This window comes from Paroedura picta, chromosome 6 (genome assembly GCF_049243985.1).
Source record: "Paroedura picta isolate Pp20150507F chromosome 6, Ppicta_v3.0, whole genome shotgun sequence".
NCBI classification, from domain to species: domain Eukaryota; kingdom Metazoa; phylum Chordata; class Lepidosauria; order Squamata; family Gekkonidae; genus Paroedura; species Paroedura picta.
In genome coordinates, this window is record NC_135374.1 from 74,428,808 (window position 1) to 74,455,289 (window position 26,482).

At 39.1% G+C, this 26,482-nt stretch overlaps 1 protein-coding gene across 14 annotated transcripts in view; it reads right to left on the minus strand.

Annotated features, from left to right (window-relative positions):
* The window catches only part of CNKSR2 (connector enhancer of kinase suppressor of Ras 2), a 222,645-nt gene that overhangs the window by 132,160 nt on the left and 64,003 nt on the right, over positions 1-26,482 (minus strand). For 11 of the 14 annotated variants that reach the window (XR_013232003.1, XR_013232005.1, XR_013232004.1 and 8 more), the window contains exons 5-7: positions 15,744-15,785; positions 13,158-13,277; positions 2,777-2,836 (exon numbers count right to left, since the gene is read on the minus strand). Coding sequence is in view for 11 of the 14 variants with exons in the window: in XM_077343052.1 (XP_077199167.1) it covers positions 2,777-2,836; positions 13,158-13,277; positions 15,744-15,785 (222 nt within the window). In the remaining 3 variants the exon portion in view is untranslated. The remainder of the gene's footprint in view (positions 1-2,776; positions 2,837-13,157; positions 13,278-15,743; positions 15,786-26,482) is intronic. The other 3 variants (XM_077343051.1, XM_077343048.1, XM_077343055.1) reach the window with 1 other exon arrangement.

Sequence of the window (26,482 nt, forward strand, 5' to 3'; positions counted from 1 at the left end):
AATCCAAATAAGCTATATGAGAAGAGTATACAAAAAAAAATTTTTCACACAAAAAAAGCCAGTCCAACCCTTGGTTTCTCCTGCAGTACAGTTTACAGTGCACCAATGGAGAAGTTCTCCCAGAATCTGCATGTAGCAGGGACATCTCTCCCCACTGCATGCAGACTTACTGGGACGGCTCCTCCTGCAGGGCAGTTTAAACTGCACCACAGAAGAAGCTGTACCCCGGATCTGCATGTGGAAGGGAGGTTTCTCACTGCCACACACAGAGATCTGATTAGCTAGGACAGGAGGAGCTGAGAGTTCCATGCCATCCCGATGATCCTGGGCTGGCTCCTCTTGAACCTCAGTTTTAAGCCATGCCTGCTCCAGCCAAGGTGGCATGGTTCTCAGCTCCCGTCACCCCAGCTGATTGGTATAGCCTAATATCCCAGAATAAAAACTGGAAAAGATTAGCTTTTATTCAAGTTCAGAGAGCTGCGGGCCCTGCGGGCCCTTTCAACGTTCCGCAGGGCCTGCAAGACGGAGCTCTTCCGCCAGGTCTATGGTTGAGGCTGGGGCTGCTGGTGTACATCGACTGCTCTCCCCCGGGCTTCTTCTTGAACATCGGTGACCTCCTTCTCCTCCACCCCCCCTTTTTAGGAAGGGGGGTAGGAAGGGGATCTTATTATTGTGCCGCCATGTTGTGACATTTTAAAGTCTTTTAATGGGAGTTTTAATGGGGTTTTATGACACTGTAACCCGCCACGAGCCATTTTTCCTATTTATCGCTGGGACCTGTTAACCATTTTCATTATATAGTATGCTAATTTATTCTCACACTCTTAAGTTTGAAATGATTACTTTCATTCCATGACATTGTATCTGAGGAAGTGGACATGAATGCAAAAGCTCATACCTTTTTAAAGGTGCCACTGCTTCTTCAGACCAACATGGCTACCCACTTGAGTCAGCTTTCATTCAAACACTCATACAATACATTCACTTCCTCCCTATACTTTCCTTAGACTCACACTTATCTATGTGACCCATTCCACACTTGTGCCCTGGCGCCGGGCTGCCCCCAAGTGCTTGGGCCAGGGAAGGTTGCCCTGCCTCTTCCCAAGTCCATATGGGAGAGTATTCCCCCTGCTGGACCCGGTCTGCCCTGGATTTGTGCCTCTAGACGAGGCAGCCAGGACAGCGGGGGCCAATTTGAATATTTAGGAATGCCCCAGGCAGCTCCACCACACTGTGCAGCGTGGCAAAGCCACCTGAGGCATTTTGTGTCCCTTCCGGGAGGCTGTAATCACAGCTATGGGTGGCAAACAGCCAGGCCAGGATAGTCCAACTCTTCCCTTCCTCACAGCCCAGGGCACAAAAGGGAACCTAGGGAAAATGAGGGTCTGAGTTGGGACAGGCCTGGGACGGCCCCAGCCTAGCCACAACATCATCTGGAACTGGGAATTTATTCCACCACCAGACAAGCGGAAGGTGAGGCAAATTCCCAGTGCAGAAAAGATCTGTGATATGTCATATAAGTGAGATGAAGTAACTTAGTTCAAGGGGATCACTCAGTAATTATGAAAATGCACCTATGCCTTCCAACTAAGAGGTGTATTGGCAAATGTATTGCTGTGCTGCTAATAGGGAAAGAGTTCACACATGTATTCATGAGTCCCTCTATGGAAGAATTTAAAATAATAAAGCCTCCTCATATAGTCTCCCCTTCCCCCAGGGACAATACTTACTTTCCCCTCCCATTTTTTCCTAGTGGGGGATGCCTTTGTAGATTTTTGTTAGTATGAGATGCCAGAATCGATAAATCTTGCTGAATCCCTTCTTCCAAACTATCTAGCTAATATATCCATGCATAGAGGAAAATACACACATATACATGTGAACTCATACAGATTAAACAAAAGCAAACCTTGTAGTGCACACCTTGACAATTCACACACTGCAGCTGCTGATGTAATAACAGACTGTAAGGCTATTGTATTTTCTATTGTACGTATAACTTCAAGAACAAAACTTCCTTAACTTGTAAATCAATGCAGGTAGACTATTACAAATTAAATTATTCTAGCAGAGGCAACAGAGCATTCTGAGAGGTGTACAACAGAGCAGTGCAAGGTTGTGGCTAGTGATCTTACAAGCATTTCAACTGTTTTCCCATTTTTATCCATGAAATGGTTAGCAATAGGCATTCTCATTTGGAAGCCTTCATTCTGGGTCCAAATTTAATGAAGAATAATTCAATTTCAGATGCCTAGTAAGAGCAACAATTCTAAACAAAGCTCACAGAAGATGTGTGTGTGAAGTGTGGCAAGCTGGTATAGTATGGTTAGAGCAGTATTGGAAAGACTTGGATTCAAATCTCCTCTGTGCCATGAAGCTCACCGAATGAACCTAAGCCAGGTACTCTGGCAGTATAACCTACCTTACAAAAATAAAATTTGGTTAAGATAGAAATACTATTGTACTATAAAAAGTACCAGCAGAAAGTCCTATGCGTATTAAATTCATGCACCTGTATTTTATAACAAAACGTGAAAGCATGACATTTTTCCCCTTCTTGAAAATGATGACTATTTATGTATGTTAAAAGTAGTAGCTACGCCTAAGCTTTTTCAAATTATTCTGTTCCCCGTGCACCCCTTCTTCCCCTGAGCATGCTTTAGATCATCTGCAGTCAACACACACAGGTTTGCAAGCAAGGAAGGAAGGGGGATAGCATAATCAAAAATTCAGGGCAAAAGTGTTTGACCTCAGTGAATTTACTAACAATACTTACATTTTCTGTTGTTCCAGTAATTACATGGAGACCATCATATGTTGATTTAATGTACATACCCTAAGAAAAAGACATCATGGAAGAATTTGTAAAGCTTTTGCAAACTATTGCCATCCAATATACACTTCTCAGCTATTTAAAAACCTCCTTTCTTTAAGAATTTGAGTGATATATAGAAATATTCCACTAGAATACCACTCTGAATTATTAAAATAATTTTGATCAGAAGAAAAAATTCAGAGCTACTCTGTTATTTTTAAGTGCTGTGGCATCTTTCTTCAGGTACATCGCCTTTGTGTGCAGTGGCTGCTCACTTGGTTTGATGTTTTTGTTGGTTTTTTTTTTGTTTTTTGGGGCACTGAAAATTTCTCAGAATAAAGAGGAATAGGAAGAATACCCATTCCGTATCAAGAGATATTAGTGTGACTGATGTCTCTGTGGAGCTATTTAAAATGCCTCCTATATGCCAACAATTTTATTTGCATGGGTTTTTATATGTATACAACAAAACAGATCATTTCAAAATACTTTTATCAATGGTACTCCATTACAAAATCTAAACAGTAACATAACCCAGTTGAAGTAGAGATATTGAGAGATGCATTGAATCAAGGCATGTATGTTTCTTTACTATATCAAACATACTGAACTACAAATGTGATTTGTGATGACATCCTAAGAATGCAAATCCACAAAAGCCATTAGAACCTAACCAAATTTTATAATTTATACAGGTATAAAGAAAAAGAAAGGGCAGTTACACTGTGATAAACTATAAATATCACCAGCAATACTCAGCATCACTTCAGAATACTCCATTTTGCAATGGAGTACTTGCTAACTGACTAGAGAAACCCATGGGTATAAAACTCAGGCGAATTGCTGAATCCCTCTTGCTGAGTGCCTCTAGAACTGCCTTTGTTTTTGGCTGCCTTTTAGAAGATCTTGCTGCAATAAGAAAGGGTACTATGCTTTCCACCTTTCTTTGCATGCATGGATAAAGGAGTGACAGGACAAAAAGGTATCATCACTCAGAGGTAAAGATATCTCTATTGTGCTGACTCTTTGTTTTCTCCTCACTACGGTATACCTAGTGTGTGTCTTCAACACTGTATTAAGCTCTGTTGGTCTGCAGCCAATGGTCTTGCTTGACCTTTCTGCAATGTGACTCTAATGCCACATGACTTCCTATCATGTAATTGCAGCTCAGTATCTCATGCTCAGTGGTTCCCACTATTCTAATACAAAGAACAGATTTGTGTAAATAATTGATCTGGGAACAATGTACAAAATGTATATACATTCAGTTTGTCCCTGTGTAGAAACTTAAGTAAATGTCAGAAATAAATTGTGCCTAACTTGGATAGGATTTGAAGATTTTATTGTGCTTTTGTAAATTGCCACGAGCTGCATTGTCTGTGGTGATCAATAAATTGATTTTATGTACACATATACATACACATATACATTTATATATAATAGCCAATAAAGAGGAGGTGGGAAGGGGAGGGGCCATGGATGTGTACCCAGCTATGCTTCCCAACCATATTCAGCACAATTTCAATAATTCCAGGGATTTTCAAAGTCTGAAGAATGTTTCAGGGGTTTCTCAATAGTAAAAAAGGTGAGAGGCTGACCTAAAGGGTCATCATGAGTCAGCTGCAACTTGATGGCACTTAACAAATACATACACCACACACACACACACAAACCCCTGGCATTACTTTTAAAGAATTGCATAATTTATTTTTCGACTGATTTCTTGAAGCATCTGAGTTGTAATTTTATGGAAGCTTCTGTGAAGATACACATGACCAGTATGACCAACTTAAAAAGACTGTCTTCCCAAATAATTATATGTCAACACATCACAAAAGGTTCAAATAAGGAAACAGTCTTATCAGGAATGACTTTGTTGACTACATTACACCTGAAAATTTCATCACACTAAATGTAGTCTTTCTTCAAGCACTCAAAAAGGCTGTTAAAGCAGATCATGCCTAGTTCTCACCCCTTCAAGTTTGAAATTACCTAGCTCTATTTCTAAACAGATATTCTCTCTCTCGGGTTTTGATTATCTTTGCACCATTCCATTACCTACTGAGGCTTTTTTTTTTTTTGCTTCAATAATACTGGTAATATGACAGTCCCATTTCTTTACAGAGGACACACGTGTAGAAGAACCCTTTTTTCACAATCAGGGACAAGGGCCAAATTTAACAAAGCAGGTATTATACGCGGGACATACTTCTACAAAGGAAAGAATTGTCTGTGTCTAAGAACAGCTCCCTATAAAGTATCAGAAAGTGCAAATATTAATGCAGCATTTTCTTGCAACATTTTGCCTCCATCTATCAATTATTTTACTGAAAATTCAAACAAATACACATCCTTGTTCCCCCTTTAATCTGTGAAAATAAGATGGGCCACAATAGTCAAAAACTCTCTGCCACTTATGAAGGACATCAAAGCTATCAGCAATGTAACCTAAAGGCACAGGTAGGGCAATTGTACAGCACAATTATGATTCACAAAACACAGAACAGAAACAGCAAACAAGGAAAATATAGTGTCAGATGCAGTATACATACTAGGACCCTGACAGTAGAGACAGTCATTTCCACATGATGGGAATAGGCTTGTTGCTGTTATTGAAATTTTCTAAAATCAGATCAAACTTGCAATGAGAAAAGCAAGGTGGTTGTCTGTGACAAAAGTTTGCTAAAGGAGAGCAAACTGCCATATAAATATTATTTTAAAAGAAGGGGGGAAATGGAATAGCAATTGTTCTGACTCAGCTACCAAACTTGAAAAATGCCTCTTCTTCCACCTATTTTCAGTTGATGATACTTGTTTATCTTGTTATTTTTATTCAATTTTTCCTTCAAATCACTGCACACTGAGTGACTTGTAGTGGTTTGAACAGTGGTAAAAAGGACACAGTAATCTACACAGAATTTTAAAGTTTGTGTTTTGGATATTAAGTAGCATAACCAATAATAAGCAATCCCTCACAGGGTGTCCGTTGTAGGGAGAGGAAAGGGAAGGCAACTGTAAGCTGCTTTGAGACTCCTTCAGGTAGAGCAAAGGGGCATATAAGAACGAACTCCTCCTTCTTCTTCGATGTTACCAACATTTTAAAAAATAAATAGCTGCCATTTTTACAGAAGAAATATTTCTTGTTTTACCCAAGTCGTAAAATCCATATGGGCAGCAAAACAACTGTTAAAATTAGAGGATCAGCTGCTACTGACTGTTCTCTGAAACAGTGCACATAAAAAAAGGAAAATATAAAGCGGAGCACAATAATATCTGAAAATCAACACAACTGAATATAGTACAGGTATTAATATTAAAAGTTATGAAATGAAATGCATACTGATTTTCAGGTAAATGGCTTGAATGTAAATGTTCTCCCCTTGTGGTATTGCATTTTTACAAAAGTAAATATCCAAAATAAAAAATATCAAACAAGGTGAAGGAGAAAAAACATCTTCAGAAAAAGTACATGGGCAGACAAATGAGCTGTGGAAGACAATTTGTTAAAAAAAAACAGCAGAAAAGAGCAGAAGAGGAAACAGCTGTAAAACAGATTAAATTTATTCCACAAATGTGTCATACTCATTATTAAGTATCACAGTATCACATATAATTGTGTAAATATTTCTTGGTTTCTAAATTATTTTTTTCTTCAAAGGATTATACCTCTATCTTTCAATTAAATTAATTATATTTGTTAACATGTATGATGGCACATGTTCCACCCCATACAACTACTGATTTTTAAGTCATACATTTGAACATGTGCTCTCTGCATAAAAGTATGACGTTTTCTTACATACTGAAAGAAAAAAACACTCAGTACATGGAATAAATAATGCTAATTTTCAATTTTCATTAATATCAATCTGCTATAGACTTAAACATTTAACAAAGTTTTAAAAAGATGAAAGAAGCCATCCGGAGCACCTGTATCTATTATACTTTAAATAATATTTACTAAGACAACATACAGCTTATTATGCTTTATCTTACAATGTGTATTTTTGATACTTTAGGATACATTAACTAATTTAGCCACAGGATACTAATTTGAGTACAAATTTATCAATTCCAGTGTTCATAAACAATATTTTCAAATTATAACAAAGCATCTCAAATACAGATTCAAGTTGGTAGTCATGTTGGTCTGAAGTAACAACAAAAATTGAGTCCAATAGCACATTTAAGACCAACAAAGATTTATTAAAGTTTACTAACTTGCCACAATTTACTTTTGCCTTCTATCTACACGCTTATACTCGTTCGATTTAGGCTGAGGAAGAGTGCATGCATTCGAAAGCTCACACCTTGAATAAATCTTTGTTGGTCTTAAAGGTGCTACTGGATTCAATTTTCGTTCTTCTCAAAAACAGTAATGCACATTTTTTATTTGTACTTTTTTATACCAAAGTGTAAAATATTCTAGAAGTTCATTAAGAAAGAAGGAATTGTATTTATCATTGTGAATTAAAATATTTCATTCTGTCTTCAGAAACTCTGAATGGGAAAGAAATGAGTGAAATTATGCCTAATGTGAGGGCACTGTAATAATAAACAAAATTATCAAAGATTATGAAACACTTGTTAACATTTACAAAGAACCCCTCAAAATGCTAAGCATAACATATTTTCAACAACACAAGGTATAAAAGTCATATTTGTGACTCATTCAGACTGGCAGCAGCTCTCAAGTTCTCAGGTAGAGAGGTCTTTCATATCACTTGCTTCGGAGAGGGAGGTATATAAATATTATAAATAAATAAATAAATAAATAAATAAATAAATAAATAAATAAATAAATAAATAAATGATTCTTAACCACAGATGCTGGAGATTGAAACTGGGAGGCTTCTGCATGACAACTAGAAGCTTATGACTAAGCCCAGCTCCTCCCGAAGGACCAGACCATGTGCTTCTTGTTGGGATTGTTGTATTGACAATTTCTTAAATGAAATGTTACATTTAGATATGGATTTGTCTATCTTTTGAATGTGTCTGTTATATTTATTTGTATTTAGAATGAAACTATATTTGTCTAGATCAACCTTTCTCAACATTTTTACCACTGAAAAACCCCTGAAACATTCTTCAAGCTTTGAAAAGCCCCTGATGTAAGCAGGTCACATCTTCCTGCCATGCTCCCAGAAGTCACATGTCACCATAAGTGACATCACCCAGACACTCTCTATTGGATGTGACATCACCAGACCATTCCCACAGCCCAGGAAGCAACTGCACAGAAATATTTTCAGACGATTCATGACCAGAACCATATCTGTACTCTGGACTGGTTATCAGTTTGCTCTTCTTCACTAAAGGGAACCTACATTGGGAGCGTGCAGAAACAGGGCTGGTGCAGGCCTATGCCACTCCATTGTCCCACTCATCCACTTCAGAAACATGACTAGAGTAGGCTCTATAGTCATATCACACAATAATTACAAACATTTGTGTTTGTGTGTGTGTGTTTATAAATTCCCACCCAATTGGTGAATTCCTTCCAGGGCCATTGTAAAAGCCTTGTTGAAGAAACCTGGTCTAGCTCAATATGGGTAGCAATGTTAGTATGCTTACAACACTAGAACAGAGCAAGAGTCAAAATTTGTGGCATCGTGTGATCTTTCATGACTCATTGATCACTTGTGAAGGACACTTGCTCTATTTATTAGTATGGGAATGATGCCTGTCTTCAATTCAGCCAACTGCTGATACTCCATTTAGGCCCATCCTTACCCTTAAAATTAAGATTTCAGGGAGAAATATCAACAACCTCAGATATGCAGATCATACCTAATGGCAGAAAGCAAAGAGGACCTATAGAGCCTCTTGATGAGGGTGAAGGAAGAGAGTGCAAAAGTTGCTTTGAAACTCAACATCAAGAAAACTAAGATCATGGCATCCGGCCCTCTCAATTCCTGGCAAATAGATGGGGAGGAAATGGAGGTAGTGACAGATTTTATTTTCCTGGGCTCCAAGATCACTGCAGATGGGGACTGTAGCAAAGAAATTAAAAGACACTTGCTCTTGGGGAGGAAAGCTATGGCAAATCTAGACAGCATCCTAAAAAGCAGAGACATCACCCTGACCGTTTATGCATGGGAGGTTTCGTGCCAGGCTGCAGGCTAGAGTTTTAGTCATGGCAGGTTGACCCACCTCTTCCTGCACCCACATGGGGGAGCATTTGGCCTGGTGCACCTCATCCACCCCCAATTTGTGCTCCTGCACGGGAGTTGGGGCAGTGAAGTTCCCAGTGCATAATCGGTCCCTGTCAACAAAAGTGCGTCTAGTCATGGCTATGGTCTTCCCAGTTGCAATGTATGGCTGTGATAGCTGGACCATAAGGAAGGCCGAGCGTCAAAGAATTGAGGCTTTTGAACTCTGGTGCTGGAGAAGACTCTTGCAAGTCTCTTGGACTGCAAGGCGAACAAACCAGTCAATCCTAGAGGAGATCAGCCCTGACTGCACTTTAGAAGGCTAGATCCTGAAGTTGAAACTCAAATACTTTGGCTACCTTATGAGAAGGAAGGACTCCCTGGAGAAGAGCCTAATGCTGTAACGATTAAGGGCAAAAGAAGAAGGGGACAACAGAGAACAAGGTGGCTGGATGGAGTCACTGAAGCAGTCGATGCGAGCTTAAATGGACTCCGTGGAATGGTAGAGGACAGGAAGGGCTGGAGGAAAATTGTACATGGGGTCACGATGGGTTGTACATGACTTCGCAACTAAAAACAACAGATTCTTTAAAAAGGAGGCTCCAACAGTAGGCCAGGGTGGAAAACACAATATTGCTCTGAGGTATGGGGGAACAACAGACCTGAGCAAAGGAGGAACAAAGTGGCATAACCCCCTTCTTCTGCACATTCTGCAGTCTGGAGAGTGAAGGGTTGGTGAGGGTTTGCAAGTAGAGCCAGAGATGATGAGTTTCACATAACCAAATAGTTATCAAATATGAATTAGACTTTTATCAACTGTCATAAGTGACAGATGGCTAAGAAATGCTGACTATACTACAGAACAGATGACAGAATATAGAGTATTTCAATGTAACCAGCACTTAAAAGGTTGAGTCTTAACTCTGGTTTCAACCATTGTTTCAGTTAAATTTTACCCTATTGGTCCTATTAGATCAAATTAATTCTGTGATATCAATAATTTAATTTGAAACACCTGGCAACTGCATTTTTATTGATCCCTCCATTGGATGTCCCGAAAGCACAATAACAAGTAATTGCTTTGGGTATTCATGGAATAGTCCTTGGATAATCTGCAGAGGGGTTCAATCTTATTCCTCTTTCTGTTCAGTGTATTTATCCAGACTACAGGATGTCATTGTACAGAGAGTCTGATTAAGAACTCATCAACACAATGTCAAAATTCTATTTGGCTTTCTCATCTGAAGGCAGGCCTATGGCTGCCACTGAACACTAAATGTATACAGTATTTGCTGGCGTATAAGACTCCTTTTTTCCCCTGAAAAACATGCCTCCAAGTGGTGGGGTCGTCCTATATGCCAGGTGCACTTCAGTTGGGATAGACATAGCTGCCCATAGTGGCCCAAAGTACTGTAATGTAATGTAGCAAACTCTATATTTTGAGTGGAAATGTTGGGGGGTCGTCTTATACGCCGGCAAATACGGTATATATTTAGTGTTCAGTGGCAGCCAATGAAAGTTCAATCTAGACAGAATTGACACAAAGATACTTGGCACGATCTATGATCTAAAGACAGTAGAAATATGAAACTGATAATGATCAAGCCTTCACAAATGTTTATGGACCTATGCTATACATCAGCAGTGGTAAAATAGAGACGAGTTAAATTATTATATTAAATTTATAAATATACTGCTATCCCTTCATGATGCTGGCAAGGCAAGAAAGTGATAAGCAGACAAATTTCAACCGCATCAGTCAAATTTATATCTCCATAATCTAAACAACAGAGGAAAAAAACTCATAATTAAACCAGTGATGAAGAAACTACCCCCACAAAAAACAAGCACAAAACTTTCACATCTGTACCCAGCTATTCAAATTGCCTACATTTAATTATTCTGTAAGACGTTAGTCAGAACATGTTTTCTGTGGGGCTTTTTGTTTCATAGGTTACATCTTTGAGTTGTCGAATTATAGCAAACAAACATTAGCAAATGATCGCATCACGTTTCCACAAGCATGAGTATAGTCCAAAGTTATGTAAAATGAAGTCTGGTTCTTAGAGGTATTAACAAAAATGCACTAAATTAAAGCCCAGTTTCTCATTAATGTTTGTAGCATTTAAAAAGACAGAAAGCTGAACTATATCTGTTAAAAAAATAAACACCATATTTATTTCCTCCAATCACTTCTTCTCTTAATTGTTCATACTTCAATAATACAATTTCCAAACACAAATGTACAAGAAAAATGTTTTTTTTATTTTCTTTTATTCCTCATCTTTCTTTTTGTAACCATATTGCTTACACTAATAATTCTCATCTTCATATTAAGTATATATTTCATAAATTATTTCTCATTTGTTGTCAGGATTTATGTTTAGCTGAAATATAGCACATAGCTTTTAGATAAATCAGAAACCACCCCTTTTCTTAGATTTCCAATATAGAAATACTAAGACTCTTAAAAGCAGTTTTACATTTATAAAAGAAAGAATTAAATAAATATTGATTTATATATTTATAATAAAATAATTTAAAATAAATAAAATAATGAAGCAAATGTACATAACGATAGGTTGTGTATCTGTTTTTCGAGTCTCATAAATTGGTTTATATAATCTGTCTCTTATTAAACTCACTATTGCACAGAATCAAAAATACTAAGAGTACAGTGTATGATATGAGAGAAGGCAAATCCAAAGAAGTTATTTAAAAATTATTTTTAAAGTAACTCAATTAGTAATTCGAATAAAGATTCAGAAGCTCACGGTGCTATGTTAAATGCAAACACAGAATGAATAAGTAGTTCCATGCACCAAGAATTATACCAACTAAAAATTTCATAAGACAGAAATTGATACAATGTACAATAAAGTAAAAAAACTTTAGCCACTGCTTAAGAGTACTTCTGAAAGGAGAGAACTTTAGACGGAGAGATGAATTCAAAAAGTGTTATAAATAGCCAGTGCAATCAAAAACAGAACAATATTTACACCTATATCATGGGATGATTTGTGAGATGAAATAGACAATGGTACAGAAAATGTCTTTCACCTGCAATGGTGGCATTGCAACAATTTCAAGATCAGTAATGAAAGCAAATTTGTAGCAAAGAGCAGAGTTGGTTCCAATTATAGGAAAATTTGGAGGAGAATATTTAAAGTGTGTCAAGCATTAAAAGAACCTTTATAAATGACATAGGAAGACATATATTAAAAATAAAATATTTAAAGCAACACTTAAATATAGATAGGGGTTTGTATCACTAATCATTTAAGGAAGCAAATTATTAACAGCAGCATTAGCTATATAGTCAAGGGATATTCAGTACTACTGTTTCTATTACAATCATTGGGTTGGATCTGAATTTCTGCAAAACCAAGCAGTACAGAGAATTAGCTTTCTTGCTACAGCCCCTTATATGGTATGACATAGTGTTCTGGAGAGTCCCCCTATTCTCAGCAGAGGATTTTTGATGGAATTCAGGAGACTGCTGAGTGAACATGGAGTAAAATCTATTTACTTGAACTTACACCATTTATGATAGCTTGAATCCAATCCACTGTTGACATTATAAATAATAATAAAAGTAAACATTTTTATAATTACTTAGAACACTTCCAGCATCCAAAAGTTTACTATACTATTCCTTTATATAGTCAAATAAAGAGTACAAGAGTTCTGTAAAGTTATAATCACAATGCTGAACTTGGAAACAAGGTCTAGATTTCCCACAAATTATAGATATTCTTTCAAATAATATCTCTGTGAACCTATAATACAGTATGGACTTGAAAGCTTACTTCCAAGACTGCTGAAAATCATGGCACAAATGAAGTAACATCTTCATTAGATTTTATTGCAAACATCCTCAGGAAATCATACAATTATTTTATCTGTCATGGATACCATGAAGCAGATTCTGGAATTCAAACATGAGAACCAGTTCCAGTATATAAGACATTGCAATACACATTAGCTGATTTTTAATTAGAACTATTTTCTTCCTGTTTTCTTGAGAATTTTACAGAATGATTATTGATAAGCAATGCATTGCATCTGGCTGTCTGAAAAAATCACATATCCATCAGAAGAGCTAGATATGTCAAATTAAGGTCTTATTTAGAGAATTTTCCTCTTTCATCTTGGATGACAGTTTTGATAAACTGTGTACATCTTACCAGCCCTTCACTTGGTTTGATGTTTGCAAGCTGAATCACTTCCAGGTGAGCAGACTGAGAAACGAGAGGATCAGATGACAGTGAGATTATGTGGTCACAGACACTAGAGAGAGTCTTGCACTAGACATAAAAAAAAAGAATACAGTAAATATGCTGTTAAAAATCAAGAAAAGTGAAGAGTAACTATATAAAATACCCAACCATAGCCATAATTTGTAATGTTAAAAAACCTTCCTGATTTCTTACATAAATATGCACATTATAATCTAATTGTCCTATGGGATTTCATTATCTGGGTAGGAGTTTCAGAAGGGAATACCATACTATTAGATATACATTATCTGACTACACAGAGATATCAATCTATTTTATTGTTTTAAATAGGTCAGACTTAGGGTCTCTTTCAAAATCTGACATCTTGTTGCTGGAATGTCTATGATTAAGCAAAAAGGCTCTACTATTGCCAGTAGCTTGGATTAGATGGACACAAACCTTGTGACAAGCAAAACTCGTCAGTAAAAATCAAAAACTTATGCTTGAGTATTTAAGTAGAAATTGAAAAGGAAGACTTCTCAAAGCCTTAAAAAACCTTTCTGAATATCAGAAACACTTACTTGTCATCAAAAAAAATATCTGGAGTTAGTGTGATTACAAAGCTACCTCAGTTTTATCATCAGTTCACCCCATACATCCTATCCCTGGTATGTACACAGCTATGCTTCTCAGCTATATTCTGAGCTATATCGCACCACTACTGGGGTTTCTCAAAGCCTGAAGAATGGAGTTTTTCAAAGTTAAAAAAATTGAGAAAGGCTGAGCTAGTTTATAATGCTATGCAAGGATTCTTACCTTGAGCAACATGGACCTTAAGACTATTTTGTGTTCTGTGATTCCCAGTAGCTCATTCTTGCTGTCCTATGTAGCACAGTAGGTTATGAGGATGATTTATTGTAGTTTCTTCCAATCTGCTAGCAATTTGCTACTGTCCAATGAACTTTAAGTAATGCTCTTTCACAGAGCAGGAATAATTTCTGGATAGCATTGGGGAGAGCTAATGTAAACAGTGAAGACTTGCCCATTAGGATGGGTCATTTCCCTTCACTGATAACAACACTGCTGCTAAATATTACATAAGTTGTGTATAGAATTCAAATCAAAATTGAAAATAATTCATAATGCTAAAATCTGCACCAAATATAGATATATCAACTTTATATATAATGACAATTTTAATCTTCTTGTATAGTATCATCAAGTCAAGTATCTTTCCACCTTCATATTTTGCTATGGGGTAAGTTGGTGGAGAGTGGGCAGGGTCGGTCCGGGTGAGGGGCCAATCAGGGCCAATCTCACAAATGGGCTTTGAATCTAGTTATATAATAACACCAAACCATCTGGTGATATTACACAAGAAGATTAAAATCACCATTACATATGAGACTGAGATACAGATTTTGGCGCCACGATTTCTCTTTCTTTGCCTTACTATTGTATACCCTCATTTTTTTCTCAGAATAAAAATTAAAGCAGAACAATTGCTACCTAGAAATGTGATGCTCATTAGAAGTTAGAAAGTAACATTCCCTTCTTTGCAGCAGCCTAAAAACTTTATGCTGGCTCAGGGATTTTCAAACTCGATAGAGGTTGAGCTTATCTTTACTAATATTTGACAGAAAAACATGTATAATTAAGTTTGAATATACTAACACTATTAGATTCCATGTGGGTAGCCGTGTGTTGGTCTGAACAAAGTTTAAGTACATTGACACCTTTGAAACCAACATACTAAAATTGTGGATATGATACTTCATCATGTAGTTTGACTGCACATGAAAGCTTATATCCAGAATTAAACTTTTTTGTCGTTAAGGTGTTACTGACTCAAACTGTGTTCTAACTTCATTTAGGTTAGTCATGTACGCCCAGGAACACAATTTTAGAAATGTAAGTAAAGGTAAAGGCATCCCCTGTGCAAGCACTGAGTCATGTCTGACCCTTGGGGTGACACCCTCCAGCGTTTTCATGGCAGACTCAATACGGGGTGGTTTGCCAGTGCCTTCCCCAGTCATTACCATTTTCTAAAGAAACCTCTTAAAATCACTAAGTTCCTCATACCTCATGTGTCGGCAAAAAAATTCTGAAGTTTAAGGTTTGGCAATTTATGTAATGATACATGAAATACACAGAAACAGTTGTGCTCATGTTATAAGTACTGATAACGATAAGTATTACAACATCAAAATTCTACATTGCTATAAATATAAAAAGATGACAATCATAGGAACACCTTAGTAAGAAAAATGCAATTTTTAGCAGTCTATGTGGTCTAAATATAGTTCCAGCCATTTTATTCCAACTAAAAGCAACAGTATTTAGACAGAAAATGCAAATGTGCTTAGAAAAGTTTACAGTGTCATTCTAAATAGTTATACACTTATAAGACCACTGATTTTAATTGTGCTGTTAGAGAGGTTTTTTAAAGAAATGAATACAAGTATTTTCTCAAGTTTTATATATTATGTCCAAATTAAACAATATTACCGAAACAGCAGAGTAATATTACTGTAACTAGCCAGTGCTACTTACAACATGAAGTATTTTGTTTTCTGTTTCATATACTGTGCAGTCCTGAAAAAAAGTAATTAGTTTAAATTAATCAAATTTTATGAGAAAAACTGCTTGCTATTCATTGTATTGAAAGCATAGCTATATTTAGCAACAACAAAATTATCTGTTTTGATTTAATATTTCCTAAAAGCATTTCATTTGAATTCTGTTGCCAAGGCTTTCCATAAAGACATAGTCTGATAGTAATAAGTCTTCACGCCAACAAACACCTGGAAGATACAATGAAACAATGAAACAGTGCTGACAGGGGAAAGAAAGAAGTTTATATCCCTTTAAGAGATTTGAGTAGAAATAGGCAGTTTAAGCTTCTCATCACATGAAGTTAAATAACATAACGTGATAATTGCTTGCATATTAAACTAATGTTAATGGGACAGTTGGGGGTACTAGTTTAAATGTTGACAGTTTACAATGAAATCAGTTAAATTTTTGGTAGGATTGCACTCTAATGAGATTCAACTTGTGGGTAAAATAGTGTTGCTGTTACCTGTAACTGTTGTTCATCTAGTTATCTCTGTGCAGGCTCATAAGAGGTACTGTGTATGCATGCAAGCCCGCCACTGGAAAATCAGTTTAGCAACAGAATAGGAGGGGCCTCTCCAATCAGAGCTGTTGAAGCTGTTTTCTTGACTAACAGTCACATGTTCCAGAGTGGGCCCCTTCCTCTCTCTCTGCCCATTGCTATGTCAGTAAATTCAGAGTAAAGTGGTTTGTAGCAGGGTAGGAGGGAGAGATGTGTGCCTGCAGAGACAACTTTATGACAAACAGTTATACATAAGTAAAATGCTGCTATAAGATCTAATAATACAAGCAGCACTGACCCACCACAGTCCAGCTATCTCTGGAGATCATCCATCAGCGTGATGAGAGCCATCTCCACTCCATGGCCAGGGTGGAATGAGTCAAGGACCAATGTCTCTTCCAGTTATACTAACAATTGGTCTGTGGCCACTCACCCAACCACTTTCTCCAGGAACATGGTATACGACTTGGGGTGTTAGCTGGCTGGGTCACATGGGTCTAGTGATGGTTTCTTTACTAGAGTGTAAACTACCACCTCCTTTAGATCATCTGGTAGTGAGGGACCAGTTTATTATCTCCCACAGCAGTCTTCCTACCCACTCATTTTAAGAGCCATGAAGGGCAGGGATCTAGAGCAGGGGTCATCAATGATGCGCCTGCCTCCCCCCCACAGCGAGGTGGTGAAAACGTGCGTGCGCAACAACTGTGCATGTGCGTTTGCACGGCACCCAGGCTGTCGGCTCTCCCCTCACCCCCAGAGGCGGTCCCTGACCTCAGAAAGGCTGAGGACCGCTGATCTAGTTGGAGGCCCTCAGATTGTCCATTCAGCAATTGATTGCTGGAAGGTACACTTCTAACATATTTGCTTGTGCTGTGACCTCCTCTGTAATCCTTAGGAGACATGCCATGTTAATTTCTACCATGTTAATTTCTTCCACTAAAGATCCTGGCCCACATTGAGGACCTACCATTTAAGGCAGTGGTCCACAACCTTTTTCAGGCTGCAGACCAGCAGCGGCAGGGAGGACGATCGCCCGGCCACGCATGCGCGTTTGCGCCATGTGCGGCCGCAAACGCGCATGCGTGGCACTCCCACGAATGTGCGCATGCAGGGAGTGCCACACATGTGCGTTTGCAGCCGCGCATGGTGCAAACGTGCATGCGTGACCTAGCCACACATGCGCGTTTGCAGTCCTGCGGAGGCAGGGAGCCGCAGCCCGGCACCAGGCCCCTGTGGTTGGGGACCACCGAACTAGATGACCCTTGCCAATAATTTTTTTGTCATCAGGAAGTTGTTGCAGATAGGGTACAGTGTTCTTCAAATAGAAAAGTTGGGAAACAACCATTACTAATAATTTGCTATTCAATGTATTGATCAAATGTTCACCATCCGTCAATTAGCAGAGGAAAGAATTAGATGCGGAAAGAGAGCAGTCATCATTGACTTCAAATCTGCTTTTCACTGTATCCACTGGACTTCTCTATGAAAGGTACTAGAAACTGAAAATGTGCCCCCCCCCAAAAAAAATAATCACACTCCTCCAAACAGCATATGATGGTTCAACAAGCCAAGTGCGAATTTGAAATGAGCTATCAGACAAGTTCACCATCCAGACTGAGTGTGCCAAGGTGATGTGGTCTCTCCCCTAATTTTTAACATCGTAGTTGATGCCATTATGAGAAAAGTATTCAAGAATAGACATGTTCAATATAGCCTAAACAACTTCCCAATAGATTTAATGTTTGCAGATAATAGTGCCATATATGCCAATACAGATGCAGAAGCTACTAACATCCTCTATGACATTGCCTGCATCACCCAGTCTTACAGTTTAAAAATAAATGTGGTCAAAACCAAAGTCATAACGACAGATAGATCACCCACAAATGTATTTCTCAATGGAGCCCAAATTGAACAAGTCAAAGAATTAAATACTTAGGCTCATTGGTGCAAGAAAGGAAAGTGTCATCTACCACTGAAGTCCACAGTAGGAATGGCCAAGCAACATCAGCATTTGCCACACTCAAATGGTGCCTCTAGAGACCAAAGTTCATCTCTTCTTGGCACTAATCCTGCAAATCCTCCTATATGGATCAGAGACATGGACATTTCTAAAATCTGACAAACTCGAGACCTCCCAAATGATCACTCTTTTTTTTTTTTTTAAGGCAGATTTTTTCGGAATGGGGGGAGGAAGGAGGAGGTTGGGAAGGGTGAGGCAGGGCGGAGAGGAAAGGGGCATGGCCAAACACTCAAAAAGGCGGCTACAAAAAAATTAATTCAGGCATTTCTGCACTGAAGAGCTCTGAGATAAACCCTGTTAGCCAACACTTCAAAAAGTGAAAACCAATTTTCTGTGGATTCCTTTGCTGTAGGACAAATGAGGGGGTAATTCAGGTCTGTGCCTGAAAAGGCGAATTTCAGTGTGGAAATGGATGAAAAACTCAAACCTTTAAAGATGTAAATCTAAACAATATCCCTAGTTCAGAAACAGTATCTGGCTATCTCTACGGCCCAGTATGTACGGCCGCCAAAAAGGTGATTTCGGGTCACATGGAAAACGCAGAGGGGGAAGACGCGAAGCAAACCGGTTACGCACGGGATGGGGCGTGACGGAGGCAAAACCTGGAGCGGCGGGTGTCAAGGCATCGATGCGGAGCCAAGGGGAAGCAAGGCGAGCGCGCCGCTGCGTTGGCGAGCGTCGGAGGCGGAGGCCAGGAAGGGCGGAAGCAGCCTGCGCAGGCGCAGCCCTGCCAGATTTGTCAGGCACGGAGGGGGAGGGAGCATGTTTCCCCTTCCCCTTAGTTTACTCCCAGTTCGCCTCTCCCCTTCTTTGCTGCCCCGGTTCCTCTGCCCCAGAGGTTTCCCCTTTATATTGTTTTCCCTACTTTAAGCTTAGTATTGTATATTTGTGCTTTGTTCATTCACACTGTTTTATAAAGTTTTTGTATTTTCTTAGAGACTTCGCCTCCGTTCTTGTTTGTGGTTGAGGTGTGTGTTTGGGAATGGGTGGGAGGTGGGTGGCCGGCCTCTCTGCCATCCCTAGCCGCAGCGATCACCTCGCCCCCCTCCACTGTGAGCTCTCCGTCCGCCTTTCCGTCCGTGTTCCCTTGGGTTCCCCCCGGCCTGCGCCGCCGTTCGTTCTGGCAGCCGCTTGAGCGGTTGCGCTGCCTCCGACCCTCTGGCCTCCCTGATTATGCACGCGGTCAATTCGGCGGCGCCTCCGGTTGTGCCCTGGTCGCCCGGGAAGCTGCACTTTCTTCCGCGTTCCGCTATCGCAACTTTTTAGGCGGCGTGCACCAAATCTGCGGCCGGTTGCAGCCGACTCCGTGCGTTATCGGTGATTTTAGTCGCCGCCATTCCACCCCGAACACACGCTAAAACCCCTGTGCATAATGGGTCTATGTGAAGACAGCCCAAGTAACACTGTCTCTATTTGTTTCCTGTTTACTGGTGTTACTTTTAGTCATTATATTATTAGTAGTGTACTGATGAGTATCAGATTGGGATCTGGGACACCCAGGATTGAATGTCCACTCTATCATGCAAACTTGCTGAGGCATTTCACATATTCTTAGTCTACCCAGAAGAATTAGTCGACAAAGAGGAATTCTGTAAGGATAAAATGAAAGAGAAGTATGAAAGCAGCTTTGGATCTACAATGGGGAGAAAGGCAGAGTATAAATGAAGTAAATAGATTTGTTTTCCTTTTCTGGAATATGAAGAATTTAATTCAGAAGGGCTCTCTGATAATCAGCATATTGAGATGCTATATCATAGCTAACCTAGAAACTTTCCAAGGTATGGGCAAAAATTATGGGGTTTTGAGGGAGAACAACCCCAGAGATAGTGGTCAAGTTCCCACTTTACCAGGAAAAGTCAAGTACCTTCACAGCCATACACAGCTAAGAAAAGAGCTGGAAAGATGTTATAACCTGAGAGTAATTTGATCTGAAGTTTTAAATGGTTACCAGAGGAGATAATAAAGCACTGCTACTGAATACTGGCTGCCTCAAATGCACAGGTCAGAAGTGTAGCAGAAAGGTATAGATCTCTAGCAGGAAAAGGATTCAGGCTCCAGTAAACATTAATTAAATGAACAGCCTGAATTCTTTCAGACATGCACATATATGCACACACTAGACAGCATCTTAGCATTTGGTGCTTACCTAGGAATACATATTAGCAATTTTAATGGGTATTAATCACTAATTCATTTGGCTAGGCAGCATATCATGCATGTGTGTTTTCGCAAATGAGTACCCAGCTTGCTGGGGAGTAAACATTACTGACTGGGGAAGGCACTGGCAAACACCTCTGTATTGAGTCTGCCATGAAAATGCTAGGGGGCGTCACCCCAAGGGTCAGACATGACCCAGTGCTTTATAGTAACCACAGAATTTAATGCCTCAGCCACTGAATTAAAGGATTATCCAGGTTAATCATATTCAATAAAAATCCATGCCTTAATGAGAAAATAGCATAAAATTGGTTATATAAAATCTTTTCATGAAATTGTTGGATTTATCAGCCTACAATCCAGCCACAAATATCTTAGATATCCCCGTGCAGTATTTATTAAAATACTTTTACTTCTTAGTATATCAAGATTTAAATGCAGGATAACTGAACAGACCTTCCTGTTTAAATTGAAATGCAGCTGCCCTGGTTTCAGCAATTTTAGATACAGGTTACCAAGACAACTAAACACTTCCAGTGAAAAATTAAGCATGTCAGTTACATAAATCTCTTAGAATGGACAGTGTTGAGTATCTTCGAAAAACAAAACAAATTTCAATACAAAGGGCAGAAGAGTGTATTATATTTTGGGATAGAATCAGGAAACTCCTGAAATGTGAAAAGTGTTTGAATACGCTAATATACCTCCTCCTCCTAAAAATTTAAAACACAGTGTAAGGGTACAGATTCTGTAAATCAGAATTTGTACTCATTAATTTTTATTTGGTAACTAACTGAATTATCATCAGATTACACAAGTGACATTCAGATGTCACACTGTTCTAGTTTAATGTGCAATGTGATGTATAAATGTTTGCCAGACACTTAACTCTTTTTACTACAAGAGCTGTAAATTCCAATTATTAAACACAATTAATAGCATAATAACTTAATTCCGAAATCCTGGCTTGTTCAATAACATAGCCTGAGGAAACACAGTTACTGCTGCAAAGTGGTGAAATACCCTGATGAAGTCTAGTCTATCTGGCAGCAGACAAGTCATGATTTCTTAGCAGACTCTAATTAGTTTTGATCATCTGCTGCAAGTAACCATAGTTAATCACAAAGCAGTCTAAACACAATGGTACTGCATTTGAGTGCAGAAGAATACCATCAGCTATGGATGTGCAATCAAATATTGCCAATCCAATCCAATAAAACGCCTAATATTTCAGGTATGAGTGAGTCAGCAATATCCAACACTGCTCCACAACATGATTCCCAATTTCATCAGTTCCACTCCTAACAATTTCAGAATCCAGGATCCTGTTGAGGAGACAGGATTGGCTAGGGTGAAGGGTGTGCTTCATATCTGATCAGCAATACCTTTAAAGTGCCATTGTTTTCTCTATGAAGACCACAGTGAGGGGTGGTATAAAATTAAATGAATAAAATGATTACAGTATTTGCTGGCGTATAAGACTACTTTCCCCCCCTGAAAAACATGCCTCCAAGTGGGGAGGGGGTCATCCTATACGCCGGGTGCACTTCAGTTGGGATAGACATAGCTGTCCATAGTGGTCCATAGTACTGTATTTTGAGTGGAAATGTTGGGGGGTCATCTTATACACCCAGTCGTCTTATACGCCGGCAAATACGGTAAGTCATATAATCTTATCTTTATCCATGGTTCCTCTATGTATTTGTGAAACAGTCTGGGGGGTGGGACGTGTCCGGCTTTCCAAGTTGGAATAGGGCCAATCAGGGTGCAGCCAGCAATGCTAGCTGTACCCTGATTGGGCCTGCACCCTGATTGGGCCTGCCCCTACAGCTCCCTCCCTTCCTCCCTGGATGCTAGCTATGTTCCTCTCAGACGGGCCAGAGACAGAGACACCCAGGGGCCTGCCAGACCTCTCAGACGGGCCAGAGACAGAGACACCCAGGGCCCTGCCAGACCTAACACAAGCCCTCATTCCCTCCTATCGCTCCTGCTGCGAGGGAGGCAGAGACACAGAGAGAGCTGCCCCAAGCTGCTGACAGAGACACAGAGAGAGATGCTCCTGCTGCAACAGAGGAAGACAGAGACAGAGAGCTGCCCCAAGCTGCACACCAGCCCTCCTTCCCTCCTACAAACCAGTCCTAATTACCTGCTCTGCCTTCTGCTGCGAGGCACACTGAGACACGCAGCGAGGGAGACACACATACACACACAGATCTGCACCTCCCGGTGTCCACTGGGTCCTAGCGCCCATTGCATTCCTGCTTGCAATGGGCTTTCTGGCTATTTAAAAATAATATGGCTATACTGTAATGCAGTCTTTCTCAACCTTTTGACCATGAAGGAAACCCTGAAATAATTTTTCAGGCTTCAAGGAGCCCAGAAGTTACGTCAGCTGGCCATACCTCCCTGCCAAACTCCCTTAATACTTTCTGCTTGATTCAGATATCTATAAACCTAGCCCTATTATACTGCCTATCAGATGGCTGGAATTATCTATGCAGCAAAATAGACGTCTGATATTTGTCCAAGTATAGAAGAATGGGATAATAGCTGTCTATGCAGCGGTGGTGAAATTAACATCACATTAGAAAAACAGCATTTTTAAAGTTTGAGGATAAATGGAAAGTTTATTATGAAATCAGGAGATAAATTCATATTGGGAAGTAATTTAGAATTTTAAACAGTATATATGTTTTTGTGTGTATGTATGTATGTATATATGTGTGTGTGTATGTATGTATGTGTGTGTGTGTGTGTATGTATGTATATATATATACACACACACACACACACACACACATACATATATACATACATACATACACACAAAAACATATATACTGTTTTAAATTCTAAATTACTATATATATATATATATATATATATATAATATACTATTATTCAAATTCAGTTTGATCATTTATATTCAACCACTACTCTCATTTTTCTTTATAGTTGATATATCTATATAGCTACAGATATACGTACTGTTAAAGAAAAATGACAAAACAGAATTTGAATAATAGTTATATTTGATTTTAACTTGTTTTATTTCCTTAATATGCAATATCTGATGAGGTGTATAATACAGGATAAAAATAATAATAATAAAATAATAATATAGTGACAAAATGGATTGGTTATAATAACTCAAGTAAAGATTGCTGAAAAGATTATGAGGTGGAAGATGTTAGGGAGTGCCTCCCCTCACTTGTTTGTTCAATATATTATGTAGTGTAAAGCAATTTCTGAATAATTATATGTATAACTCCCTTTCTTTTTGTACCCCCATGTATTTCCAGTATACTTTTATTTCTCTTTTTAAAATATTTTACTTTAAAAAGAACTCTCAGGTGTATGCCATCAGGACCTGGAAGCTTACCAGTTTTTAATTTCCCCAGCAGATCTAGAAGTTTCTCTCTTGTTACCTCAATTTGACTCAGCTTTTCAGATTTCCTTCCTGAAAACAATGGCTGGGAGATGGATACATACTGCCCACTTTCCACAGTGAATACAGATGCAAAAAAAGTCATTGAGCTGCTCTGCCATCATCCTATTTTCTTTTAGCAATCTCTTTATTCCTTGGGCCTCTCAAGGCCCAATTGTTTCTCTGGTTTTGGTTTCCTGCTCGAAATACATTTAAAGAAAAGAAGAAATATTTAAAGAAATGACAACTAGCCAGGAAAGTTTATAATACTACATGTTAAGAAAGACAACTTTCAATCATACTGAACTAAGGTTGCCAAGAGTGAAATCCAAAATCTGGATTTTTCCACATATTTTCTATCTAAATTATCTCATGATCAAGCTGCAACATTAATTAAGCAGCAGATACTGGATAATCAATGTCGACTGGACCTGATTAAAGCTCCAACTTTTTTTGGCCCCAGTTAAAACTAGATATGTTCTGGCCCCTACTACTTATCTGTCTCAGCTAGTTATAAATAAACAAAGAAGGGTATTTACCCTTGCAAGATGCTCAGTCTTGCCCTCAGCCCTAGTAGAGGGTCACTATAAGAACATCCTCCTCACACTGTCTTTGTGGGAGTGGCCAAATTGAAACAAGAGAACATATACTATTCCACTGCCCTGCTTATGCAGACATTCATGGCAATTTGACTGAACCACTCATTAAAGTTTCCAGAACATCAGGATGTAGATCGAGCAAGAGGTTACTAAGTGACGAGACCCCCCCAAGTGACAATTCAGCTAAGATTTGTGCCGCTCCAAAGTAATATAGTTTTAAGTTTTATTTTATGTTTTAAATTGTATTACATTTATTGACTATATTGTTTTGGTCTCTTATGCTTCTGTCTATACATGACTTTGTCTGAATGACTGCACTAAAGCTTGAACTGAACTGAAGTAATAAAAGCAGTTGACTGGAGACCTCAACAGTCAGCACAATTACGAATGACTTTGTAATGTCATACTTAAAATCATTCTAATCTTAGCCACACACTTAACTGGGTTTTTCCTCTGCCTACATCAATTTTAGCCACTGATATCAAATAATGTGGTACGTTAAGATATTGGGGGGTGTAAATATAAATAATAAATGCTTGTAGAATCATACAGGAATTTATTGCAATTATCATATCATTTTCTTAATTAGTCATGAGAAAAAGAACTAAAGGTGAGAACACCTACACTATATGAAATCATAGAAACTTAAGCTATAGAAATGTTACCTAAAACTTCTAACAAGTAGGTAAAGATGCCCACACAGCTTTGTGGCTGTAATAACCTTTAATAAGCTCTATTAAGCACTATAACCTAAATAAATGCATCACTTAAAGCACAGAAAAAAACTACAGCAGATCTTAACTTTTGTACAAATGACATTAAACCATTCTAGATTCTTAAGTTATAAAAAGACCTCAACAGCATACACAATTTATTATATAACCTGCAAAAAGGTTTATGTTGCCAAGGAGACGGTTTTAGGACAAACAGTTCTATGCACAATGCTGATAGCAAAGAGGAAACCAATCAGATTCTGATACACGCTGCTTTTCAAGAATACAAAGCTCTTTCCCTTTCACGGAAGAAACAAGTGGTTTAGTGAAAAAGTAAAAACGGATAAACCTCACTCTAATGCAGGCTTTCTCAACCAGATTTTGTTCCTTGATGGCTCTGGAAGTGGTTCCTGAACAGGCAGGAGTTAATTAATCCTTATCCATTGTTGTTTCTCTATATATTTATGAAACAGCCTAGGGGGTGGGACGTGTCCGGCTGTACAAGTTGGAATAGGGCCAATCAGGGTGCAGCCAGCTTTGCCCTGCTTGGCCCTGCCCCTGCAGCTCCCACCCTCCATCCCTGGACCCTAGCTTCTTTGCTCTCAGATGCCTCAGTGCCTGGAGCCAGCAGCAGGTAAGGGGAGAGGTCCTGGGCAAAGTATTGTGGTGGAGGGCCTCCTAACGAGGGCCTCTTGGCCTTCTAGGCTGGGCCTGCTGACAAGGGCCTCCCGGCCTGCTGACTGCTTGTTAAGGACTGCTAAAGAGCTGACTAGCTGCTGCTAAAGAGATCTGTCCCGGCCCTGCTAACGAGCTGCCCAGCCCCCACCCACCCCACATGATCTGGCTGCGAGCTGCTGGCCAAGGCCCCCTTAAGCTGCCTGGTCAGAAGCCAGGGGAGGGGACCCTTTCAAGACCCATTCTTAGGAACGGGCTTTGAAGCTAGTAAAAATATATTTTGTCCATCATTCCCACATACAAATTATATGTTGTTGTTAGGTGCGAAGTCGTGTCTGCCCCCCGGAGTTTAGTTTTGGCTAAAACTTCCCATACCTGTGAGCCAAAGGCCAATAAAGCGGCTAACAGTTGCCTTCCCATTCCTTTCCCCACAACAGACACCCTGTGGGGTGGGTGAGGCTGAGAGAAAGCTGATATAACTGCTCAGGCAGAACAGTTTTATCAGTGCTGTGGCGAGCCCAAGGTCACCCAGCTGGTTGCATGAGTGGGAGACAGAATCGAACCTGGCATGCCAGATTAG